Source organism: Phoenix dactylifera, chromosome 11 (assembly GCF_009389715.1).
Source record: "Phoenix dactylifera cultivar Barhee BC4 chromosome 11, palm_55x_up_171113_PBpolish2nd_filt_p, whole genome shotgun sequence".
NCBI classification, from domain to species: Eukaryota; Viridiplantae; Streptophyta; class Magnoliopsida; order Arecales; family Arecaceae; genus Phoenix; species Phoenix dactylifera.
The window spans coordinates 18772012-18794029 of record NC_052402.1 but is presented as its reverse complement, the minus strand read 5'-3'; the positions used below and the strand labels follow the sequence as shown (position 1 = coordinate 18794029).

At 38.1% G+C, this 22018-nt stretch overlaps 1 protein-coding gene across 1 annotated transcript; it reads left to right on the top strand.

Moving 5' to 3' along the window:
- The first annotated feature begins 1907 nt into the window (after positions 1-1907).
- Positions 1908-21058, top strand: LOC103696415. The gene is made up of 13 exons (XM_039132135.1): positions 1908-2059; positions 2131-2264; positions 4510-4662; positions 5109-5239; positions 10755-10964; positions 11090-11301; positions 13470-13570; positions 18120-18302; positions 18703-18758; positions 18895-18952; positions 20153-20273; positions 20360-20482; positions 20560-21058. Exons 1-13 carry the CDS (start codon positions 1942-1944, stop codon positions 20676-20678), a joined length of 1719 nt encoding a protein of 572 aa, XP_038988063.1. The 5' UTR covers positions 1908-1941; the 3' UTR covers positions 20679-21058.
- Positions 21059-22018: the final 960 nt, after the last annotated feature.

Here is a 22018-nt window from a genome sequence, read left to right as displayed (position 1 = left end):
AGAGACTGGATGGGATTATTGCATACCTCCGCAATAATGTTTCGGCGGCCACTGTGCTCGATCGACGGTGATCCCAATGTTGAGCTTTCATTGGTTGGTTCTCTTTGTGGTCTTTCGAGGTGTATCACTATTCAATCAAATAAAATGACAACATGGAGAATTGGATGCCAAAATCAAAGCCATCCTTTGGTAGTTGTGTGTAACATGGTGGCAAGCCAAGAGGGTAATTGTGCTTGGAGTCAAAGTAATGACATTCTACATTTTAGGTGATATCTTAATAATTTGACAATCTTAAGAGTTAGGAGCCAAGAAGAAAATATAAATGCTCATTAGTCGATCTTTTGCTAATCCACACCAAGAGGAGTTGTTGCAGCCATTCCCTCTTCTGACATACATTCAATTTTCTTCTGCATACATTTACTTAATTATTAATTTTTTAAAAAATAGAATGATATATGTGTAAGGTTTTTTTTTTTTTAACAATTTTGTCTCTACATCTATGTATAAATGAAGGACAACTAAATATTTTTGTTAATCAAAATTCACAAATATACCATTGTAATAAGAATCTCACTGTAGAGTGCCAAAAAAAAAAAGTACTGAAGGGAACGGAAAGGATCAAAATCACGTACAAGAGCTGTATTTTTTAATAAATTATAAATTATATATTTTTTGAGATTTATATTTATTATACTTATATCCAAATATTTGTAAAATTTGTACTTATATTTAGTTAAATTAACGATGTTGCTAAAACCGTTTATCTTATATGAAAAATTTAAATTATTTTTGGATAGAGAGAAGGATGCATATTTTTTTAATTTTTTTTGATGTAGTTTTTAATCCTATTTAAGATTAATTATTTGACTGCTATTATGTAAGTTATAGATTAAAGTATTGCAAAAATAAGGGCATTCTATTGTCCCTTTTTTTTATATTCCATGAACAAAAGAAGGGCGGGTGGTTCTATATACACCCCCCTATTGCTCAGGACACCCCCCAAAAATTAAAAAAAAATTAAATACTCTCTACACCCCCCCATTTGCTAAGGACACCCCTAAAAAATTAAAAATTCCTAAATTACCCCCCACCCTTCCCACCCCCTCACCTAAATTGCTCTCTACACCCCCCAAACCCCCCCACCCCGCTCTTCCCCTCCAAAACACCCGCCGGCTTCTCCCTTCCGCCCAAAAAACCTCGCCTCAAGCACCTCCCCGGCCATCTCCCGAGCAACGAGCACCTCGCCGGCGGAGGAGGAGGGGGGAGGCGGAGGAGGAGGACGGGGAGGCGGGGGGAGGCGGAGGGGGAGGTGGGGGATGGGGAGGAGGAGGAAGGAGGACGGGGAGGTGGGGGAAGAGGAGTGAGAGGAGGTGGCGGAGGAGGAGGGGGGAGGCGGAGGAGGAGGACGGGGAGGGGGAGGTGGAGGGGAAGGACGGGGAGGTGGAGGGGAGGAGGGGGGGAGGTGGGGGATGGGGAGGAGGAGGAAGGAGGACGGGGAGGTGGGGGATGGGGAGGAGGAGGAAGCGGGCGCAGGGGGGAGGGGGGGAGGAAGAGGAGGAGGAGGGGTGATGGGGGAGGCGGAGGAGGAGGAGAAGGAGGCGGCAGTGAGGAGGAGGGGGAGGGGAGGAGGCGGCAGTGAGGCGGAGGAGGAGGAGGAGGAGGCGGCAGTGAGGAGGAAGGGGGGGTGTACTGAAAAAATTTCAAGGGCAATATGGTAATTACACTAAAGGTTAGTTTGGGTATTTTTTTTTTGGTTTTTGGGGGGTGTCCTTAGCAATAGGGGGGGTGTATATAGAACCACCCAAGAAGGGCCCTGTGGACGGATGGCATGGCTTTGCCACCTCCATTTTTGGGATATTTTACTTTTTAGGTCTTGGAATATATTTATACTACATTTGCGTGACGCAAGGAGGAGGCTGCAATCGCAAACTGTTTAATCCGATGCATCACAGCCGTTTATCATCATCTCACCGCCGCCGCTTATATGTCAAGTGCCCCTGCCCGCTCTCCTCACAAAATCCGGCCGCTTCTTTCTGCAAGGAGATGCCTCCACCCAAGGGTAATACCTCTCTCCCTTTCTCTCCTCCGCTTTCTCTGACTCCCTCTCTAATATTCAGAGCGTTTTAATAGACCTCCCGGGCTTCTACTTTGATCCGGAGAAGAATCGCTACTTCCCTATCAAAGGTCCAATACCGGGAGCAAAGCGTTCTTATTCTTCGTCATTGGGGCAAGCTTCTTGCCGTGAGCGCTCCGACCGAAATCAGGTAAAATTCGCCTGTTTCTGAATGAAATAAATGTTTTTTTTGCTTTTGCTTGTTATGCAACCCAAATTCTTTATTGTAATGAACATCACCTATTTTTGAAATTTTTGATGAAAACTTAGTTCTTGCCTGGCGATCAACTCTGTTGGTCAGCCTATGTTGTGGTATCTTCCTTTTATGCCGTGCATCATATTTTTTACGGTGCTGTTATTCATGCCTCTGTCGGATTTTGAGTCTTTTTTTTTTCCCGTCTTTCTTTGATTCAATCAAATTGAACTGTTAACATTGAAAGGAAAACCAAAAATAAGCACATGAATATTAGAACTTGCATGGCTTGTTAATATTTCATATTGTTTATGCATGGTTAAGCAGGCCTACTAAAATTCTGTCTTGGGCGCACAGTTTACTACACTGTCATGAGTATGCTCTATTTCAAAATTTTGTTCTTGATTAGAAATCTGAGGTCTTTTGAACAGTGTTTACTTTGTCAATCAACTCAGTTGTGCTAGAACTCTGAATGAAAACTAAAGAGGCCTATCGTATATTGTAATACTATTCTGTTATGCCATGTCTTGTCTTTGTGAGATGCCATTAATGTCTTAGTTGGATTTCCGGTTTTCCATTTTGCTCTCAGATTCAATTGAATTGAACTCTCGATATAAGAAAATAAAATGGAAGAGTATGTTTCTGCTAAATATTGAAGGGAAAATGGTTTAAATTTAGAATTTGCATGGTTGGTTAAAGTTTTTCTGCAATTTTGTGGATGGGCTGGATCGCTGATGTATACTTCTATCCAAGACATAAGTGGTATATTATTTTTAATAGATGAAGAGGGTCAAGGTTTGTAAGATTTTGCTGGTTTTCCCTTGATATATGTTCTTTAACAACTCCGAGTCTATATAAATGGTCTTAGGGTTCTTTACGGTTGATCAGGTATCCCTAAATTTTGATGTGTTAAGAAAAAGGGGTAGCAGATGACATATTGTGGGGAATGCTAGGCAATAATATGCTGGAACAAGTTGTGGTTTACAATCTGCTTCCTGACTAAATCTATTACAAACTTAAGGTAAGGGATTAGTAGAAGATGAAGATAGAATAACAGATGAAGTAAAGAAAGGAAGATTACGTAGATAATTAGCTTTGGTTGCAAACTAAAGAAGGAGAAGATGAGGAAAAGTATTAAAGATGAAAGGGAGATGAAAACCTTACTTGCCTGGCACTTTTCTTTCTTTGTGTAAACAATGGGCTGGTTCAACTAATCAAAATTCTGAAGTGCTTTAGGAAACTTTTGATGAATTGAAAGAAAGTAGATGATATGGTTCTGTAACTTTCATACAGTTTCTCAAAAATAATTTTTAACAATGGTAGGAATTCAACAACATCTTTTTACTATATTATTGCTGTCATTGTCTATGATTATTTATCATATCTTAATTTGGGAATTAGTGCTTTTATAATGCATAATGATATGTAAGTTGATATTTATGTATGATGTTTCTTCAGATGGAAAATAGGACTGAGTAGTTTTTGCAAGGTCTTGAATTCTTGATAGTAACTAACATACCATGCATATATGCTTCATATCTCCACTAGTGCCATTTCTTGCTTCAGAGGAAACCCAGTGTTGTAATAGCTAAAAGATATTGTATCATAGTTATTAACCTAGTTGTCATTTATGTTGGCGCTATATCACTGTTAGTGCCATTTCTAGCTTCAGACAGAAATCTGGAAACAAATGTTAAATGAAACTACACGAAGTAAGCCAAAGAAAGTATAATTTTATGTTTTGTAGGCTGAATAAGTGGAGTGTCTTAGGAAAAAAATTTCTTGGTTGAATTAAACATGGTTGGTCATGGAGAATGTTGGTGAATAGCATGTGAGGAAGGGGGACAATATCTTTTGTCAACAAAAGCTATTGAACGGATGCATAAACAGACATGGTATAAGTACTAAGGAAACAAGTGAATCTGAACTTTTTATGAAAATTATAGTATAGGATGTGTGAATGAAGTTATCTAGGACTTCCATCTTCTGCTTTCCCAGTAGTTACTGCCATTAAGTTTTATTATTTATTTATTTTGTGGTACTATAAATATTGTTTACAAGGCTGACAGTAGCTCTGCATACATTGATTCCTCAAATTGATTTGTGGACTTCAGATTCTAAATGATGTGATTTATTTTTAGAACATTCAATTACTAAGTGATGCTGGGTGAAGAAGAAATGAACTCTGTTTAGTTGTTTACAGAAACATCGAGCACATTGGCCAGGCAACAGAAAGCAGATAAAACCTCCTGAATTGCTTCGTCTTAGGGAGATACATGGTAGACTTCTCTTCTCCAAAAAATGTAGACACAACTTCGAACAAGAATACCAAAAATTTCAAGCTTCTTTTCCTGTGGTATGCATGTTACTCATTTATTAACATATTGTTTATGAATCATTTCCCACTCTTCAATTATTAGTATTTTCCCCTTTTCCATGATCCAAATTAGTAGCAATGCTATTTAATCTCTATATTTGGCACACAATATTTGCATGAAATTTTTAGATTTAAAATTTAGGAGGAACTATTCTATATCTGTAGAAAACTGACTAAGCTCGGCTATTCACTTACAAAATGATTGCAAAGACCATGTTTTACAACATTAAACTTTGCTGTAAAAAACAAAAGTTTCAGATGATGTTATAATTAAAAGAAAAGATTAATGATAAAGCAAGCTTTATTTTAAGGCATCAATTCACATATTTTAAGGCATCAAATTCTTATATATTGTCTTAATTCTGCTCTTTTAATCTTCTTTAATGTTTGATATCAATAATTTATCTGTTAATATTATATAACAGGTTTGGAAATATCAGAGGGCGGTTCCCAGTGCTGTTAGTGCGCTCGAACAATTGCATGGCGTCGTTCAAACACCAAGAGGTTTAGAGGAAACAAAGTTTTTAACAATGGGCAATATGATTGGTACAATCAGGTGTGAAATGGTTTGAAAGTTCAAATCCACTTCTCATAGCCATTGGCATGTCTATAACCAAATTTGAGGCAAATTAGCATTTTTCTTTGGTGTACGGTACTAAGTCCAAATAAGAAAATGTCTTTCAACGTATGAATCAACTAGGTGAAGCTATTTCACAAGTTGGGTGAATCCAAAATTCGAGATGACTTTAATGATATAAACAAAATTTTATATCAATATGCTAGTTTTGATGATTTTGCCAATTTATTAAGCCAACAAGAAGATGATGGAAACCATATATGTCTTTACATAATGGAATGGAAAACCTTCTTCTTCATGACATTCTCCATTCTCTTCTTCTCCCAAATGCCTGTGAGATCTATTTGATGATCTATGCATGAGTCCATAATAGATGTTTATTCTTCTTCATGAGTTCTTTTGTTGCCTTCTTGTAATTACTGCTTTGTCTCTAATTCATTGATTTGATTTTCTTTTTCTTTTTCATTAAAGCCTTTTTTTAGAAAAAGAATGAGATCGCCTTCCACCAAAGCTATATTAAGTAGCCTCAGTCCATGTGAGCATTCTGTAGGCGTGTTCTCAGGGCTGTTGTATCTCTTACAAGTTTTAGATAGAATTGTCAAATTTTCCGTCACAAGATTAAGGAGATGATGGTTTAGCTATTGTTTATTTGAGAAAAGATTAAAAGATGGGATAATTTTCCATCAAAGCTATATTAAGCAGCCTTAATCCATATGAGCATTCCATGGGTGAGTTCTAAGACTGTTTTATCCTTTGCAAGTTTGAAATCAAAATGTGAAATTTCCATCACAAGATTAAGAATATTACAGTTTAGCTATCGTTTATTTTGAAAAAAAAAGGCTTAAAAGCATGAACTTCCTTTGGAAAATTCTTAGTCTTGACACTGAATTTTAGGGCATATTCGTTGGATTTTCCAATTCCTGCTGCTTTTAATGCAATGATGGGCATAGTATTTTTTTTCCCTGATTAGATAGTGATGTATTGGATAAAGAGAAGTGCATTTAATGAAGAGAACCTCTATATTGGCAATTGTTGGATGAAATAAAGTGATTGAGAATGCTCACATATGGATGCCTTGAGCTTAGAGCTATCTTTCTGATTCTATTATTTACGTTTTTTTAAGAACATCTATGACGCTAAGAATGTGGTTAATCGCATGACTTCTTGATAGGGCACCAGAAAGCAAACTTAAGCAGACTTCAATTGGATGGAAGAGATAACCAATCATACGATGCATCAGGCAGCCAATTTCCTTATGTGCAACTCATTTGATCTTATTCATTTTTTCATGACATAATACATTGGCTCTTTGGATTTGACAATTTTTATGATAGCCTCTGGTTTTACTTGTTAATAATATGACTATATTCTCAAGTTTGTCAAAATCATGCAGTTATGCGATAAACAATCTTATGTCTGTCTCGTTAGAAGTTGCTGTAACACTGATTGTCATAATTCACACTGATTGTCATAATTCACTCTTCTAAATCCTGCTCTTTTTTCTGCCTGGTCCAATCATGCTCAAACAATTCATTTTACTATGGTTACTTGAATCCATTTAATTTTGCATGCATCATTGATTGTCAAGGCATCAATATAAAATTGTTGACTGAGATTAAGTACATATCACACGCGTGACACCTCTAATAACTGTATTGACTTTTGGTCAACAATGAAAGCTTTCCTGATAGTTGATATCAAGTCCCTTATATTTAGGATGGTATTAGCTATAATGGCTGTCAAGGTAACCTCAAGCTACAAGTGTTGTTATGCAGCAAGTATTTTCCATAGAATTCATATTTCAAACTAAATAGACTGTGCTATAAGAAACTATTAGCATGTTTGATGCTGCTTCTGCTTATTAAAAAGTCATTCTCGAAAATTAAATTCTTATAAGTTCTTAAATAAGGAAGTACCTTTTAGTATATTTGGTACTGGTTATCCAATATTGTAAAACTAATTTTTTATACATGAGCTTTATCGTATTTGAAAGAGAAAGAGCAATCTCACAAAACAAGAAGCTAGAAGCTTGCTTTACTAGCTTATTCCAAAAGCACTTTTCTGACTTTTCATAAGTGATGTTATAAAAGCATTTAATTTTTTTAGTAAGTAATTTTTTACTTTAGAAGTTACAAAGGGCTTTTGTTGAGCAACTCCAAATGGGCCTTTAGTGATAAATTTTTCATATTGTAAGCAATGTGAACTAGCAATATACTTTTATTAAAAATACCAGTAAATGAGGCTAGAAGCCCGCTTTTCCAGCTTCCTCCAAAAGCACTTTTCTGGCTTCTCATAAATGATGTTATAAAAAAATTTAATTTTTTTATGTATTTTTTTTACTTTAATAGTTACAAAGGGCTTTTGTTGAGCAACTCCAAATACATCCTTATTCATGAATTTTTTCGTATTGTAAGCAATGTGAAGTATCCATTTACTTTTATTAAAAATACCAGTTCTGCTTTTACGGATTGATATTACGAAAATCCGTAACCGCAACCCCTTTCTCAGTTACTTAGGTTTTGGTTTATGTATCCATCTTCAACTATCACATTAAGATCAATTACAAAGTTGGAGATATTTTATTATGACTTTAAATGCTCTTTGTTGATCGATCTTTTCTACACTGTAAATTGCACAACTGCCTGTAGAGCTGTTGTAAGTGTGGCAGGTCTCTGCTATACCATCCAGTCATCTCACTACTTCTGCCAATCATGCCTCTTATAGGATTGCATCCTACTTCAATTTCAACTTCTTGTTTTTGTCATATTAACTCCTCTTGTGCCTCATAAGGACTGTGCCATACTTAAATTTCAGTTTCTTATTTGTCATAATGAGATCAAACTCCTTTCTTATCAATGTTCACACTGTCGAACTCTCAGTTCCGAGGTTTTTTATGTTTTATTTTTTGATAATAATATAATTACCGCAGCCTTTGTTATAGTCAAAGATCACAAATGCCAACCATTTTCATGTGAGGGCATAAATGCATAATCATCATCCAGTTGCTATTTCCGTTACACTTCATAGCTGCAAAATCACATATTTTTCTAGTCCCATGTAACATTTGAGCTCTCGGTTAAATAGCCTTTCTGCTTCATATGTTTGCTGCACTTGCATAATTGATGCTCAGTATTAGTCTTTGTCAACAGTAGCAACAGAACAGAAGGCATTTGTCATAGTTACCATCTGCTTCAAAGCTATAATCTATCATTGTCCTGTGATTAAGGCCCTGTTTGGGGGAGCTTTTGGAGGGCCAAAAAGCACTTTCTGGCCCTCCAAAAGCACTTTCAGATAAAAAAATGGTGTTTGGTAAAATTTTCGGAAAGCTGTTTCAGCTTTTGCGGGAAGCTGAAAACAGCTTTTGGGGAGAAGCTCCAATTTGGAGCTTTCTGAAAACGTTGTTTTCAGCTTTATCGGGAAGCTGTTTTTTGGACCAAAATACCCTATTTAAATCTCACTTTTTTCCCCAAAGCCCTCATCCCGCCTCTTCCTTTCTCACCCATCCCCTTCCTCTCCTTCTCTATCTTCTTCTTCCTCTCAACGCCACCGTCACTGTTCCTTCTTCCTCTTTTTTTTTCTTTTCTTTTTTTGTTTTGGGAGCTCGTGGTTGCCCATGGTGGCAGCCACCATGCCGGCCACCACCCATGACCGGCGACCCATCTATATTTCAATGAAATAAAATAATAAATAAATAAATAACTAAATAAAATAAATAAAAAGAAAAATAATGAGTAAGTGGCAAATAATCTGATCTAAATAAATAAATAAATAATATTAGTAATTATTTAACCAATTTTATCACCTAGCTAGAAAATTTATTAGAGAGATAAATGGTCATTAGAAGGATGAAAAATTAATTTACACTAATAATTATAATATTTTATATATTTATTATTGTATTATACTATAAATATAATATTATATTACATTATATCATAATACATTGATATGTTATGTTAAATAATTTAATATTATATTAAATTATTATTTTATAATACATAATGTTATAGTACTATATTATAATAATATTATATTACATTACATTAATATTATACTATATTATATATTTATGTATTAATACATATTATATTTTATTTTGCTCTATTGTATAATACTGGTAATGTCCTTTATGGTCATTTTGTCACACAAAAGTACTTTCTCAATTTGTTTATCAAACACATGTTAAAGTGCCACAACACTTTAGAAATGTGGTTACCAAACAGCAAACAGCTTTTTATAAATGCTCTGCTTCAGACAACTCTACTTCCAACAGCTCTACTTCCAAAAGCTCTACTACTAACAGCTCCCCCAAACAGGGCTTAAAATAATTACTAGTAAAGCTGATAAATTAGCTCTGATAACTATCACTTGTTACAAAGTGAACTATAGACTGTTTGATCCATGCGTATCAATTTCAGGATATTAATTTACGGTTATTAATGCCATTTAATTCCATTTAATTGTTTTTATAATATATTCACTGTAATTTGACCATAAATATTTGCAGGTCTATACAATGATGTTATACTATGATGAACAGTTGGGAGCAACCATAATTTGTAGTCAGAGGTGCCATCTTGGAATTAACAAAATACCGAGAAAAAATTTGTAGCATAGTGATATCACATGATTATTTCCTTCTTTATAGTACATCTTGGAAGCCTTGTGCACAAGGTCGGCGGGACCGTCCTGAACCAGATGGTTCCGACCGTTTCGAGCCGTACCGGTGGTTCACCGGTCCGGTTCCGGCAATGGAAATAAGACCTGTTGTCAGAGCTGGTGAAGGAGAAGGAAAGAGCGAGCGAGCGGGGGAGGAAGGGAGAGGGAGAGGTCGGGACGCCGACAGAGGGCCGACGGAGGCCGCGATAGGCAAGGCCTCTGCCGGTTCTCTTGTTTCGAACGAAACAGAGGTCTAACCGCGACTTTAATTTTTTTTTTTTGATTTTTAAGTGAAGTCGGCAAGCGATTTGCCGACTTCACTTAAAAATTCAAAATTTTTTAAGGTCGCGGCTAGACCCTTGTTTCGTTTGAAACAAAGAAAGCGGCCATGGCCTCTCGCTTCCCACGGACTCGGCCGGCCTCCGCCAGCGTCCCTTCCACTCTGACCCTTCTCTCTCTCCCACGGTACCGTGCCCTTTGTTGGTACTTGCCCGACACGGCTCGTACCGAGTCGTGCCGCTAGAAAACTGATACGGTGCCCGATACTGGTTCCTCCAACCTTGCTTGTGCATATATTATCTTTATTGCGTTTTTGCTATGCACTTGGGATGTATTGTTTATTGTCACACTATGAGATGTGGTTATCTTTACTTAAAAAAAGAAAAAAATAATCTTTCTATCATTTGCCTTCCCCCAATCCCCCTCCCTCCCCGCACTTGTCCAATTTCAATCTAATTTTCGAATGTGCATGACCTATCAGCTCATTTTGCAATTGTCTCCAAGTCTGCATTCTCTAGGGTGAAGAGTTATTTTGTAACTGAATTTCCTTTCACAGGCTCTTTGAGATTGGAAATGTTGGGCGTTACTTTGATTATGGGCTTGAGTGCAAACCTGGTGCTGTTTGGCCTCCCTCAAGCAAACACGAAGCAGGGTGTGATCATGCAATTCGGAGTATTTGGCATTTAACAGAAACCTTCTCAAGTTTTGACTCTGGTATATCTTGCATAAGGAAGATTGCCACGCATTCAGATGACCAGCAAGCACTGTATCCAAAATGCATTTTGATGCCTTCATGAATTTAACATGTTCTTTTGCAGTTAGTTGACATGTTTAACTGCATATTTCTTTCCTAGCAGAATATTTTGACTGGTTTATCTCATATTACTAAATTTGGAATTTTGGATCACTTGACAATATGAACATGGTGACTGCTCTTGGGTCAGGACTGTCTCGTGGTTCGGTCTGCATTCTAAATCTCAGTGAACCTCTAGATCTTAGTCTAGTTTCTTCCAGTCTAGCTAGCAGAATTTCAAGGATCGCTTCATTTGAGAGCACGATATGGACTGCTGATTGCAATTCGAACCGGAAACAAGCAGTTATTGGTGAGTCTTTGCAGGCTGCAGATTTTATTATTATTTTTTTTGCCAATCTATGCACTGTTTATTATTTTTTCTAGAGTAAAAGGGAGAATAGTGTGGTGGTAAAATCTACTTCACAACATTGGATAGCAGTTAATGCCATCTTGATTTGGTAAAGCATTCCTAGGTTGACTGGTTCCTGGTGGGGCATACCATAGTCTTGAAGGAGTAGATACTTGTGGCTTTTACTTAATTGGACTATTGCCATGGAGTTAGGTCCATATCTATCATGTTTGGTGGCACTATTGACGGTAAAGTGATACTTAAACTAAGGTGCTTCTCCATCAATTTACCTGATTCCCACTGAGAAATAGATGAAGATGCTGAGATAGAGCTTGTCTGCTGTTTCCTTTGAGGTTATGTTAGAAGTGGCTAAGAATGGTTCTGGAACCTTTATACAGGACAATGTATATCTAGATTGATGAGGTGGCTCGCACATTCATAGATGCTTCAATAAGCTGGACATTTGTAGTGGGGTGGAAGTTGCATATGGCAATATAATGAGTGTAGTTGGCTGTGGTGTCAAATTTGAGCATTTGGTCAGATCTTGGAAGAAAAAATTCCATGGTTAAAATTTGGACAATTATTCTTTGCACTCGGGGTTATTAGTGATTGATAATTTCAAGTATACCCCATTTGAATCCTTCCATAGCTATTGTATGTAGTTTGTTGAATTTTCCGTCTATTTTGCTATATTTATTGCCAAAAATTTCCATGACATTTTTTTTTGTTAATCCTATCCTAGTCCTCAGCATAATTGTTCTTTAATAGTGTGTTTGTAATGTTTTAAAAGATGGCTGCTGTGACTCCCTAAGTGGTGCCACTGAGGTATGCTTTAATGTTTTGCACCTTTTTGAGTATGGAGGAAGATTTCAGGAACTAGTATTATATGTTTCGAAGGTGGTACTTCCTATGTACTTTCTACATCTTATTTCATATGTCATGTTTTCCTTTTAGTTTATTCTCTTAGATTTTTTATGTTTAATTAGACTTTTGATTTTATCATTTTTTGGCTGCCTTGACTTATGGGTGCCTGCCTAGCGTGTCTGCCCTGGATAGCCTAGCCACCTGTCTACTGTTGATATTCTTTTGAAACATTTCTTGTTTGCTTAGCAAGCTTAAATTTCATCTCCTAAAACATTTCTTGTTTGTCTAACAACCTTAAATTTCATCGCCTCATTAGATTAGCTACTTAGAGTCCTCCTGACTTTAAACCTTTTCTTATACCTTACTCTTTCATCCTTTAACTTGAACCTTGCTTCATGCCTCTATAGCATTTTTTTCCCCTAAAACAATTTCCCTTTGCTCTTTCTGTCTTGCATACTGAATTTAGACTACAATCTCTAGTACTGGATCTAGCTTTTCTGACCTAACCTGGGGACATCCAATTACAACTCAATCTTTGCTACCATATCTTTGTGTTTTGTTGCAGAAAAAGGAGAGGGAGAGAGAGACACAAAGAGACATTTTTCTTGTTTGAGTTGATTAAGAAATTATCAAGGAGAAGCTTCTTGGAAGTGGTACAGTAACCTATTACATGTTCATGTATGCATGAACATTTGTGTGTTTGTAAGGTTGTTTCATGAGAGAGTGTAGCTTGTGCAAATATGCATGTAGGCCCTGAAAACTTTTAAACGACCAGCTACATTGAAGAACATCATTGACTAACAAACTTAAATTACATTATTCAAGCCAGACTAAGTAATGTAACAATGCCAGTTCATTGGAAAGAGAAGTTATACCGTAGAGCGAAGATGTTCTTTGTCTAGAGTTCTTGTTGATTCTGTTAATTTGGTTGTTGTGATCCTGTTACCTTGGTGATGTAACTCCATCAGAGATTTGCCTCAGATTCTTCTACCGATATTTCTACAACTTGTTCTTGATCATATTATGAATTCTAATACTTCTTTAGTCATCTCTTATTACTTTGTGATTATCAATCCTTCGATCAACAGAAGAGAATATGCCCTACTAGTTCATGATTTTGAGTTGGTTTTTGTTGTCTATGCTTTGCACACCTTGCATGGAGCTTTCTTTTCAGTTGCCCTATTATTATTATACATATGTATCATATTCAATTAAGTGAACACATTGTATAATTTCTCATCATTCATTCTGTTTTCCTTTTCTAGGCACTAATCTTGGAGCTGCTTTGATAGATTTAGAAACCAGAGGGTTGTCATGGATGTACCGTAGTAAAAGCAACATATTGTCACTACAATTTGATCAATCGGTAATACAATCAATTGTTGCAATAAATTTATTTTCCTTCTCATGGTTGTTGTATCATTCATTACATGAATGTCGTTTTGCATGGGTAAAAGTTACTAATAGGTGAATCATACAGATCACCTATTGTTTGAATGAAAAAGTAACATATATTTTAGCATCTTTTTTTAATCCAAGAGCATCATACTTGAAAAACTATTTACTTTTCTTCTCTGGGAGATAGTGTGTGCTCATTGGAGATTCATGGTGTATTGGTTTGATTGTGATTTAACAAAATTAATTTCTGAAAAAAAAATTGTTGGGTTTTCTCCCCGCATGTAAATGCCACATTTAGGAAGAAAGAAAAGCAAATAGGGGCCAGTTTCGCCCAAAAACTCAAACTCAGGAGCTATGAACTTACTACTTGTGGGTTGTATTCTTTGAGTTATGTTAGTGGGCATTCAAGTTATTTTTTTGATACTCTAGAAAGAGCTTGGAAAAACTTATCATATTTGTTTTCTTCTTTAAGAATGGCATTCATAGTCAAAGGCTTGTTTCATGGCTATCCCTCCTGTGTCAATAATCTTTGTAAGGGGTGAAGCTGCCCATTTCTGAATGAAAAATACATAGTTCTGTTTAGCAGATATTTTATGAATCTTATCTGCGCTCATCCATGTTAGGTGTATCCCTTCATTATTGCAATGTTAGGATAGTGATAGTTCTTTGATCCAACTCACAGATGCTACCCCACCTTAAAGTTAATGAGCTGTTCAATATATTCTTATATGAAATGCTTCTCATGATTAAAATAGTTTAGAGGTAAACAAACCCGACATGCTTCATAACATGAATCCCTTTCACTATTTTATTCATCTTTTCCAACAAGTGATACAATTTGTGTTACTTGGACATGTTCATCTAGCTCAAAGAATCCATGTTTGGAAATGTATTTTCAATTGGCTGAATGTTGGATGCTTAGATACTATCAAATTCTTTTGTTGCACATCTTAGAGATTGGTGGATAGTTTGACTACCAACAATTAGTTTGACTCACCATGATGATGCTAGAGCTAGGATTTCTTTCAGAGGTTGGCCAAGAATGTAGATATTATAATAACTATATAAAATATCATTTTTTTGAAAGTTGAATTAAGGAATTTGGAGGAGAAACATGTATACTGAAACTGTATAATGGAAGAACTTCAACAAATAATATATTAAAATATTATTTGTACACATTGAAGAATATAAATATATGTACGTGGCTAAAATTAATTATTTCCCATGCCCTTATATCTCATTTTCCCTTTTTCCTACTTGCCAATCTGACACTTGTATACGTGTCTTGATTTGATTATCATGTCTACGTCCATGCAACAATTGTCCTTTGAGTTGCTCCACCAAAATGGAAGCATGTCCATTCAATTTATAGCATAGGTTTTTACTTTTCGTTTGTTAAAACATGTTTATTCCCTATAACTGCACTAAGGTGACAGCAAACTCATCAAATTGGATTCAATATTGAAATCCTAAGTGCCCTCCTTGATGTCATTATCTCATTGGAAAACCAATGTTTTGAAGGACAGTGGCAGATAGATAGCTAGGGTGCTGCTAGTGCCTAGATGCAAGACAGGTGCATATATGTCAAGGAGGCCCAAAAATGATAATTTCTAGATAAAAAATAAATAAAAGGAGAAATTTGAAAGATTGTTATGATCTAATAAATGAAGATAACTTATCAAATAAGATGTAGCAAGTCAATAGGAATTATAAACCAGACCAACGTCCGATACTAATTTACAAGGTCCGCCGTACCAGTACCGGTCGGCGTACCGGTGGCGGCCCGGACCGGTACGAAACCGGTCCCGTACCGGTCCGAACCGGTCCCGTACCGGTCCCGTACCGGTTCTTCAACAATAAATTACCAGTACCGGATTTTATGCTGATCCGGTACCGGTCCCAGGCTGGACCGGTACGTACCGGCCCGTACCGGCTGGTACGGACCGGTACGGCAGACCATGCTAATTTATACATCTATCTTGTCCCTCATGCTCAAACATGATGCAAAATATTAGGGTGCAAGGCCTTCCATATTAACCTGTACCGCCTATTTCGACCATAATGTATGTGGTTCCGAGGTTTGGTATATGAGTTGAATTGGTCTGTATCAGTCCAAACTGAGCTGAACCACCCTATATTGCCTGGTTTCAGGCGGTATTAGGACTACGAGTGAGAAAAAAGTACTAAGACTTGCGTGTGTACCTTACTGTATAGAACCGGTAATGTATCGGTAAAGTTTCTAATGCTGGTTTTGGGGACCTTGCTAGGGAGGTTGCCTAAGCGGCATCCCTACACAGACTATTTAGGCAATCAATGCAGCCATCTATTAAAACCATGGTTTGCCGAACCGGCCTGTACTAGTTCGGGCTGTATTGGATCGGTCCGACCAGCTACCGGTACGGCAGAGCCGTGGAAACCAGTACGGGCCGGTTCTGTGCCGGAGACGAAGAAGACGAAGAGAAGGAGAGAGAGCGCGGGGAAGAGAGGAAGGGAGGAGACCTATGGCCGCCATCGGAGAGCCACGGAGGGGCGGCGGAGGCCAGGGGAACCCACGGGGGCGTGGCAGAGGCCGAGGCCGCAGCCGCGTCCCCTGTTTCAAAATAGGGGAGGCAAAACAGGGGACGGGGCCGCGGCCTAGGCCTTCGCCGCACCCCCGCGGGTTCCCCCGCCCCCTCGGCCTCCGCCGCTCCTCCGCGTCTTTCCGATGACGACCGCAGGTCTCCTCCCTCCTCTTTCCTGCGCTCTCTCTCGTTCTCTTCTTCTTTCCCAGCTCCGGTTGGAAAGAGCTGGCCGATTAGTACCGGCCTATTCCGGTACAAACCTGAACCGTACCGGTTCGGTAGACGACCCGTACGCCAACCGGTACCGGTACGGCGAACCTTGATTAAAACCATGTGAAAAACTTTATTGTACCTTTGACATAGACAAGGAAAGGGCTTTTATTGGAAGAGGATTCATAAATCGATCGTCATCATTTTTTTCTTCTTTGGGTCATGGGAAGCCTTATTATAGTTTGAAGTTTAATAAAATATAAAATGTTATTTAGGATAATGCGCTTGTTTTTGATTGTCCAGCTTGACGTTACATGGATCTTGATCTTGCATAAGAGTGTCATCTACACTTGATCCATGTCAAGGCTAATCAACCATATGTTGAATCCACCAAAGAGGTTGTTGGACCAAGCTCTAGGTGATTATTTAGGTCGTACTCAACTATAACACTGGTGGTTGCTTCAGATAAACCTCTTTTGTAATATCTCCATGTCAGAATGCACTCTACACACCTAGGTGGTATCGTGGCAAAATTGATTAGCTGCAATTGATATTATCTCCCTCAAGTAAGTTGTTATGGGATCAAAATTGTTCTACTTTGTATGCTTCAACATATATTTCTACCATGAGAGCATCCACACTTTCCATAGGAGCATCTGGCTGATGTTCATAATGTATGTTTACTACTGTCATTGATATCCATTGCATAAGGTAGGTCCACATGGTCGTACAATTTTGTCATGAAGGGCTTTTAGCTCCTCACATTACTCTTTTCTGATCCTAATGGTGAAAACATCACATATGATAATAAATTGAGTAGACTCAGTGGAGAATGCATGTTTATCGTGCCTTTTGGAGATAAGATGTGAAACTTTCTTGGCTGAAGACATTGCATATTCTTGGTTTTTTGGATAAGAGTAAAAACCTTAGTTATTGGGTCCTGTTTATGCCAAATCCAAAATTGGCTTATCTTGGTTCATTGCAGGTCTGGATGGTGGGTCATATTATAAAATGCTGGCCCTAGCTATTAGAATATGATGTATCTCAGTGCCATTAGCAAGGTCAGTGGAACCAGTAGCGGGCACAGTACTAGTTTTCCGGCGGCGTGTCAGTACGGGTCATGCGTACTGACGGAGGTGACGACACGCAGACTATGGAAGAGAAGAGGAGGGGGAGAGGGGGGAGAGAGTGGGAGGCCGGTGGAGGGTGGCGGACACCAGTGGAGGGCCGGCGGAGGCCGTTCCGAACAGAGAAACCGGCCGCAGCCTTACTCCCCCGGCCTCCGCCGGCCCTCCCTCCTTTTTCTGCTCGCTCTCTCTTTCCTTCTCCTTCTCCGGCTTCGGCAACGGGTTTCATTTCTGTTGCCGAAACCGTACGGTGAGCCGCCAGTATAGCTCGAAACAGCCGTAACCACCCGGTTCGGGATAGTTCCGTCGACTCTGGCCATAAGTCTAATTGATTCTTTTTCTTTAGTTTTCACACTCCCTTGGGTCAAAATAAAGTATTACAAGCATTCCACCATTTTGCCTTTCAAACCGGCTTGTCTAAAGCGAGGGGCTTCAGATCAGAATTGGTATAAGAAATACCAGATCTTGCTCATGATGCTGCATTTTTTTTCCAGGTTTCCACCCTTCAAGTTTAGCTCTGTCATTAGACTCGTCTGACTATGTAAATTTTTTTGGCTATAAAATGTGCTTTGTTAAATTATGAATACCTAAAGTTTTTGAATTTTGCCCACTGTAGGGAAATGTTGTTTTATGTGGTCATAGAAATGGAGCAGTCATTGCAGTTGATATTCGGGAGAGACAAAGAGGTTACTCTGACCTTTCAGCTGGACCTTCACCTAGAATACCAGATACTCACAGAACAGCTCATGCTCATCTAGCTAGGAATGACAAAAGGTCTACAAAGTTTCAGGCACTTCAGGTACATTTCAAGTTCTATTCTGCAATCTTTGTTTTTCATTCGCATCTGTAACCTGTTTCTGCTTCTGACAAAAAGATTGTCACGCATTTAAATTTCGAAGTTCTAATTGTCAAAAAGCTAAAGGGAAGTATCACAAACATGTTGTCAGGCTTGAGTTTTTTTGTCATCTATAATATTAAAAGTTGATTTTGCTTCTAATTACTCTCTTTATGGTACTCTTTGAAATGTGCACAAGTAATTTCTAGTGGACATCTTATTGTAATATATGGATATTCATAGTCTGTACTCTGTAGAATATTCCAATCTGAGGTGATATTTTGCAAAATATCGCTTTATAATATAAAAAGATTTGGTTGCGTAAAACCATCTTTATTAACACAAATTTTGGTGTTTCGTACAGCATAGAGAAACCTCCAATTCCTCAAATGCTGTCTTCATGTCCTCAGCCATTTGCAGGTACTTTTTCCCCTTTTCATCTTCTTCTACTTCTGTCGTCTTCTTATATTTTCACTTTTATTTGGTAGATGTTTTGCCTGCAATGCTGTGTCGAACGTTATATGTTTAACCAAGAAGTACACATTTTACATTGCAGTTTGGTAGCACTTCAATCATATGATCAGTACTTCTTAGGGAGCTCCATGGATGGATCTGTGAGTTCTCATTTGAACTCTTTTGACTAGTTATATGTGAAAGAACTGTGCAAGTATGCTATTTATTCCTAATTGAGGTACATTATAAATTTGCATTTTGTCTGTTATGAGATGATGTTCTTTGATCATGGTAGTTGCCATGGAAGTGTTCAAGGCATGTTGAATATGATAAACCAGCTTTCTATCCTTGAGAAAGGCATACAACTTCCTTGCTGCTGAAATTCAGAAAGCAACTATATGCAACCAATATTGTGACAACAACCTGAGCACGCACAATGGTTTTGCCTTATTAATCATGAAGGCATGCAGTAATATCAATCATCATATTAAGTCTACTGGCTGGTTAATATATGATAGTTGGCATGTGCAATAATTTACAGTATTAGAGTGGTTGTAATGAACTGTAATGGTGATAATGCTGTATTGACAGATGAAGTGAAGCTTTATCTCCTTTTGTGTAGTCCATTTAGGGACAGCACTCTGGCTATTAGAGCACAGAGCTGCATTATTTGACTGTTTGACAAATAGGTGTGAGTTTAGGTGACAAAGGCAACCAATCTTAATCCCAGTGTAAGGAATCCTATCATATACTCAATGCTAGTTTTAAATTGACACACAACATCATGCTCCTTTTATCCTGGGATATAAATATGCATAATTCATTGAAATCAGTTATTCATTTTTGTTTTTTTTTTTCATGATTTAATCTCTACTTCTATAGCAGTTTAACTTTAGTTAGGAGAAGGATCAGAAGAGGTCCTTAACGTTAATGAACCTATATTCATCAAGGTTCTGTGTTGCAGTTGAAACAGATCATTTTGGAACAGGCTTGAGCTCATCTGGTCATGAATTACAGCCAGATTCAGCCAGTTTCAGTTGAACCTGGCTAGGTCTATCCAATTTCAATTGTTTTAGTGGTTTCGATCAATCTTGGACAAAACTGATGATGGCTGCTAATATTGATATTAGTCTTTCTGTGTCATCCTTGGATCATTTCTTTGTTTCCTGTCGACTGTAGAGCAGGAGATGAGAAGAGTGGTGTGTCTATTTGATGTGGCATTTAATTCAAGAACCCAACAAGATTCACTTTCCCAAGTTATATTCTTTAGTGTTCAGATTTTTTTCATCTATGCATCTAATCGATCATGTTTATCAATCAACTATTCATTTTTTGAGCATTCTTTTTTGGTGCCAATACAGATAAAACTATTTGACTGCCGTCTTCTTCAAAGAGGAGCTGTCCAATCATATGAGGGGCATGTAAACAGCCACAGCCGCCTGCAGCTTGGAGTTAACCCATCCGAAACGCTCGTTATGTCAGGTGCACCTCTGTTTCAAGTTTGTCCTGCACCTCCTTCAATATTAATTCAATCAGCTAAATTAGAGTTCCAAAATGTCTCATGTTAGGTGGAGAGGACCACTTTTTGCGTACTTGGAGCATCAAGACCAGTGAACTAGTTTTTGAAGAAAAATTCTCAAACTCTGTTCTTGCAACTATTTGCTGGCCACGGAGCGGAAGCAACTCATATGGTCCCTCACTCAACTAGTCAAGTTTCTGGCTTGCAGTATTCATTTGTTTCCTGTTCATGGACTTTTCTTTGTTGCAGGGGTTCGAGGATCACTTAAACAACCAGAATGCTACTCAGAAGGTTCATACGAGCTAACCCATAGTTGGGGGGCATGGTTAGGATCAGGTGATGCGCTGCTTTATGCGCATGGCACTTGATCTGTCCCCAAAACATATTCACATCTGAGAAGTGCTGATTGAAGAAAGGGAACGTCGCGGATTACACACAAATTAAGAAAGTTGGATGAAGATATTTTGCATCCTCTGAAGCTCACCTTCTTCCTTTTCCCTGTTGGTTCAGGTCTGCTCCTCTCCAAAAGTTCAGGATTACAACTATTGCTCTCAAATGGCACTGCTGTGTTGTGATGCGTCTGTAAATAGCCAGTTTTGCCTCGAATGTTGGCTACCTACTGCCAAAATTTGCATTCTAGTCAGCAGTCTCATTATGCTCTAACTCAAAATATTTATGCAGTGTATGTTTTTTTTATTCTAATTGAAAGTAACAACGAAAGAAATGCTTTTCTTGATGTTGCTGGCCATGCAAGTTCAGAGTGGTAGATATTATTGCCATGCCCTGTAGCAAGTAACTCGCTCATGTATTTCGTCATCGTAGAATGACAAATTACTTGGGTGGGCATTCTAATGCGGTTCATTCTCCTTCACTTTTCATTTGTAGTTGCAGATACAAATTATCATAGCGCTGCTGTTCTTATTGCTTCTGTGAAGTTAAAACAAGTATTGTGATTGGGTATGGATTTCCATAATAATGTTGGAGCTAGGCTCCTAGATGTTGCTTTCTTAAGATGTCCCTCTTTCGCCAAAAATGACCTCAACCGCTGGAGATGCAGTGCGAGCTGCTAAGGGGAGCCTTTTTGCCTTGGAAGCTCTCTATCTCTTAGGCTAGCTCCTGGGGTGGAGGCCATCGTCGGAGCTCATAGCACAAGAGCTCGAACTTGTGTGGTGTCCTTAGCATGGGTTCTAGTTTTTGATGCCAGCACCGCTGGCGTATGGACTTTGGGGTTGGAAGGACCATCTTTTTGTGAGTTTCCTTTTTTTTTTCTTCCATGGAGCATCTAATTTTGGATTTTCTTTTATGGGTAGTAGGTGGTGCCAAAGAAAGGTTCATATGTACAAGCTCAAAGGAGTTTGCACGGGTACGATATCTTTGGGTTTTGATTGGCTTGGGAAAGTGGACTTAATCAAGAAAATACCTCATGTTTAAGAAAAGATAATCTATAGTCATTTCCATACTTTAAGTAAAATCTATTTCTTTAATATGATCAGCATTCGTTTGGGTTTGGTCGCTCACTTCCTTCTATATCAGCAAGACACGGGGCATTTTCAAAATAGATTTTTTTTTCTTTTAATGATGTAGGAACCCTCCCAATGGGTTCGATTGGTCGTATCTGCATTGTTTCCATTTCAATTTTGGGTTCTGATAGACATGGAGTGAGGTTATCTTGATTCGATTGGCAACGCAACGTCTGATCTGTAAGTGA

What these genes read in the sequence shown, in the direction of transcription:
- LOC103696415 (XM_039132135.1), top strand. Translation starts at nt 1,942, where the DNA reads ATGCATCACAGCCGTTTATCATCATCTCACCGCCGCCGCTTATATGTC. An exon ending in TTCAAGCTTCTTTTCCTGTG is followed by an intron (nt 4,663 to 5,108) that starts GTATGCATGTTA and finishes ATTATATAACAG; the next exon opens with GTTTGGAAATATCAGAGGGC. An exon ending in CGAAACGCTCGTTATGTCAG is followed by an intron (nt 20,274 to 20,359) that starts GTGCACCTCTGT and finishes GTCTCATGTTAG; the next exon opens with GTGGAGAGGACCACTTTTTG.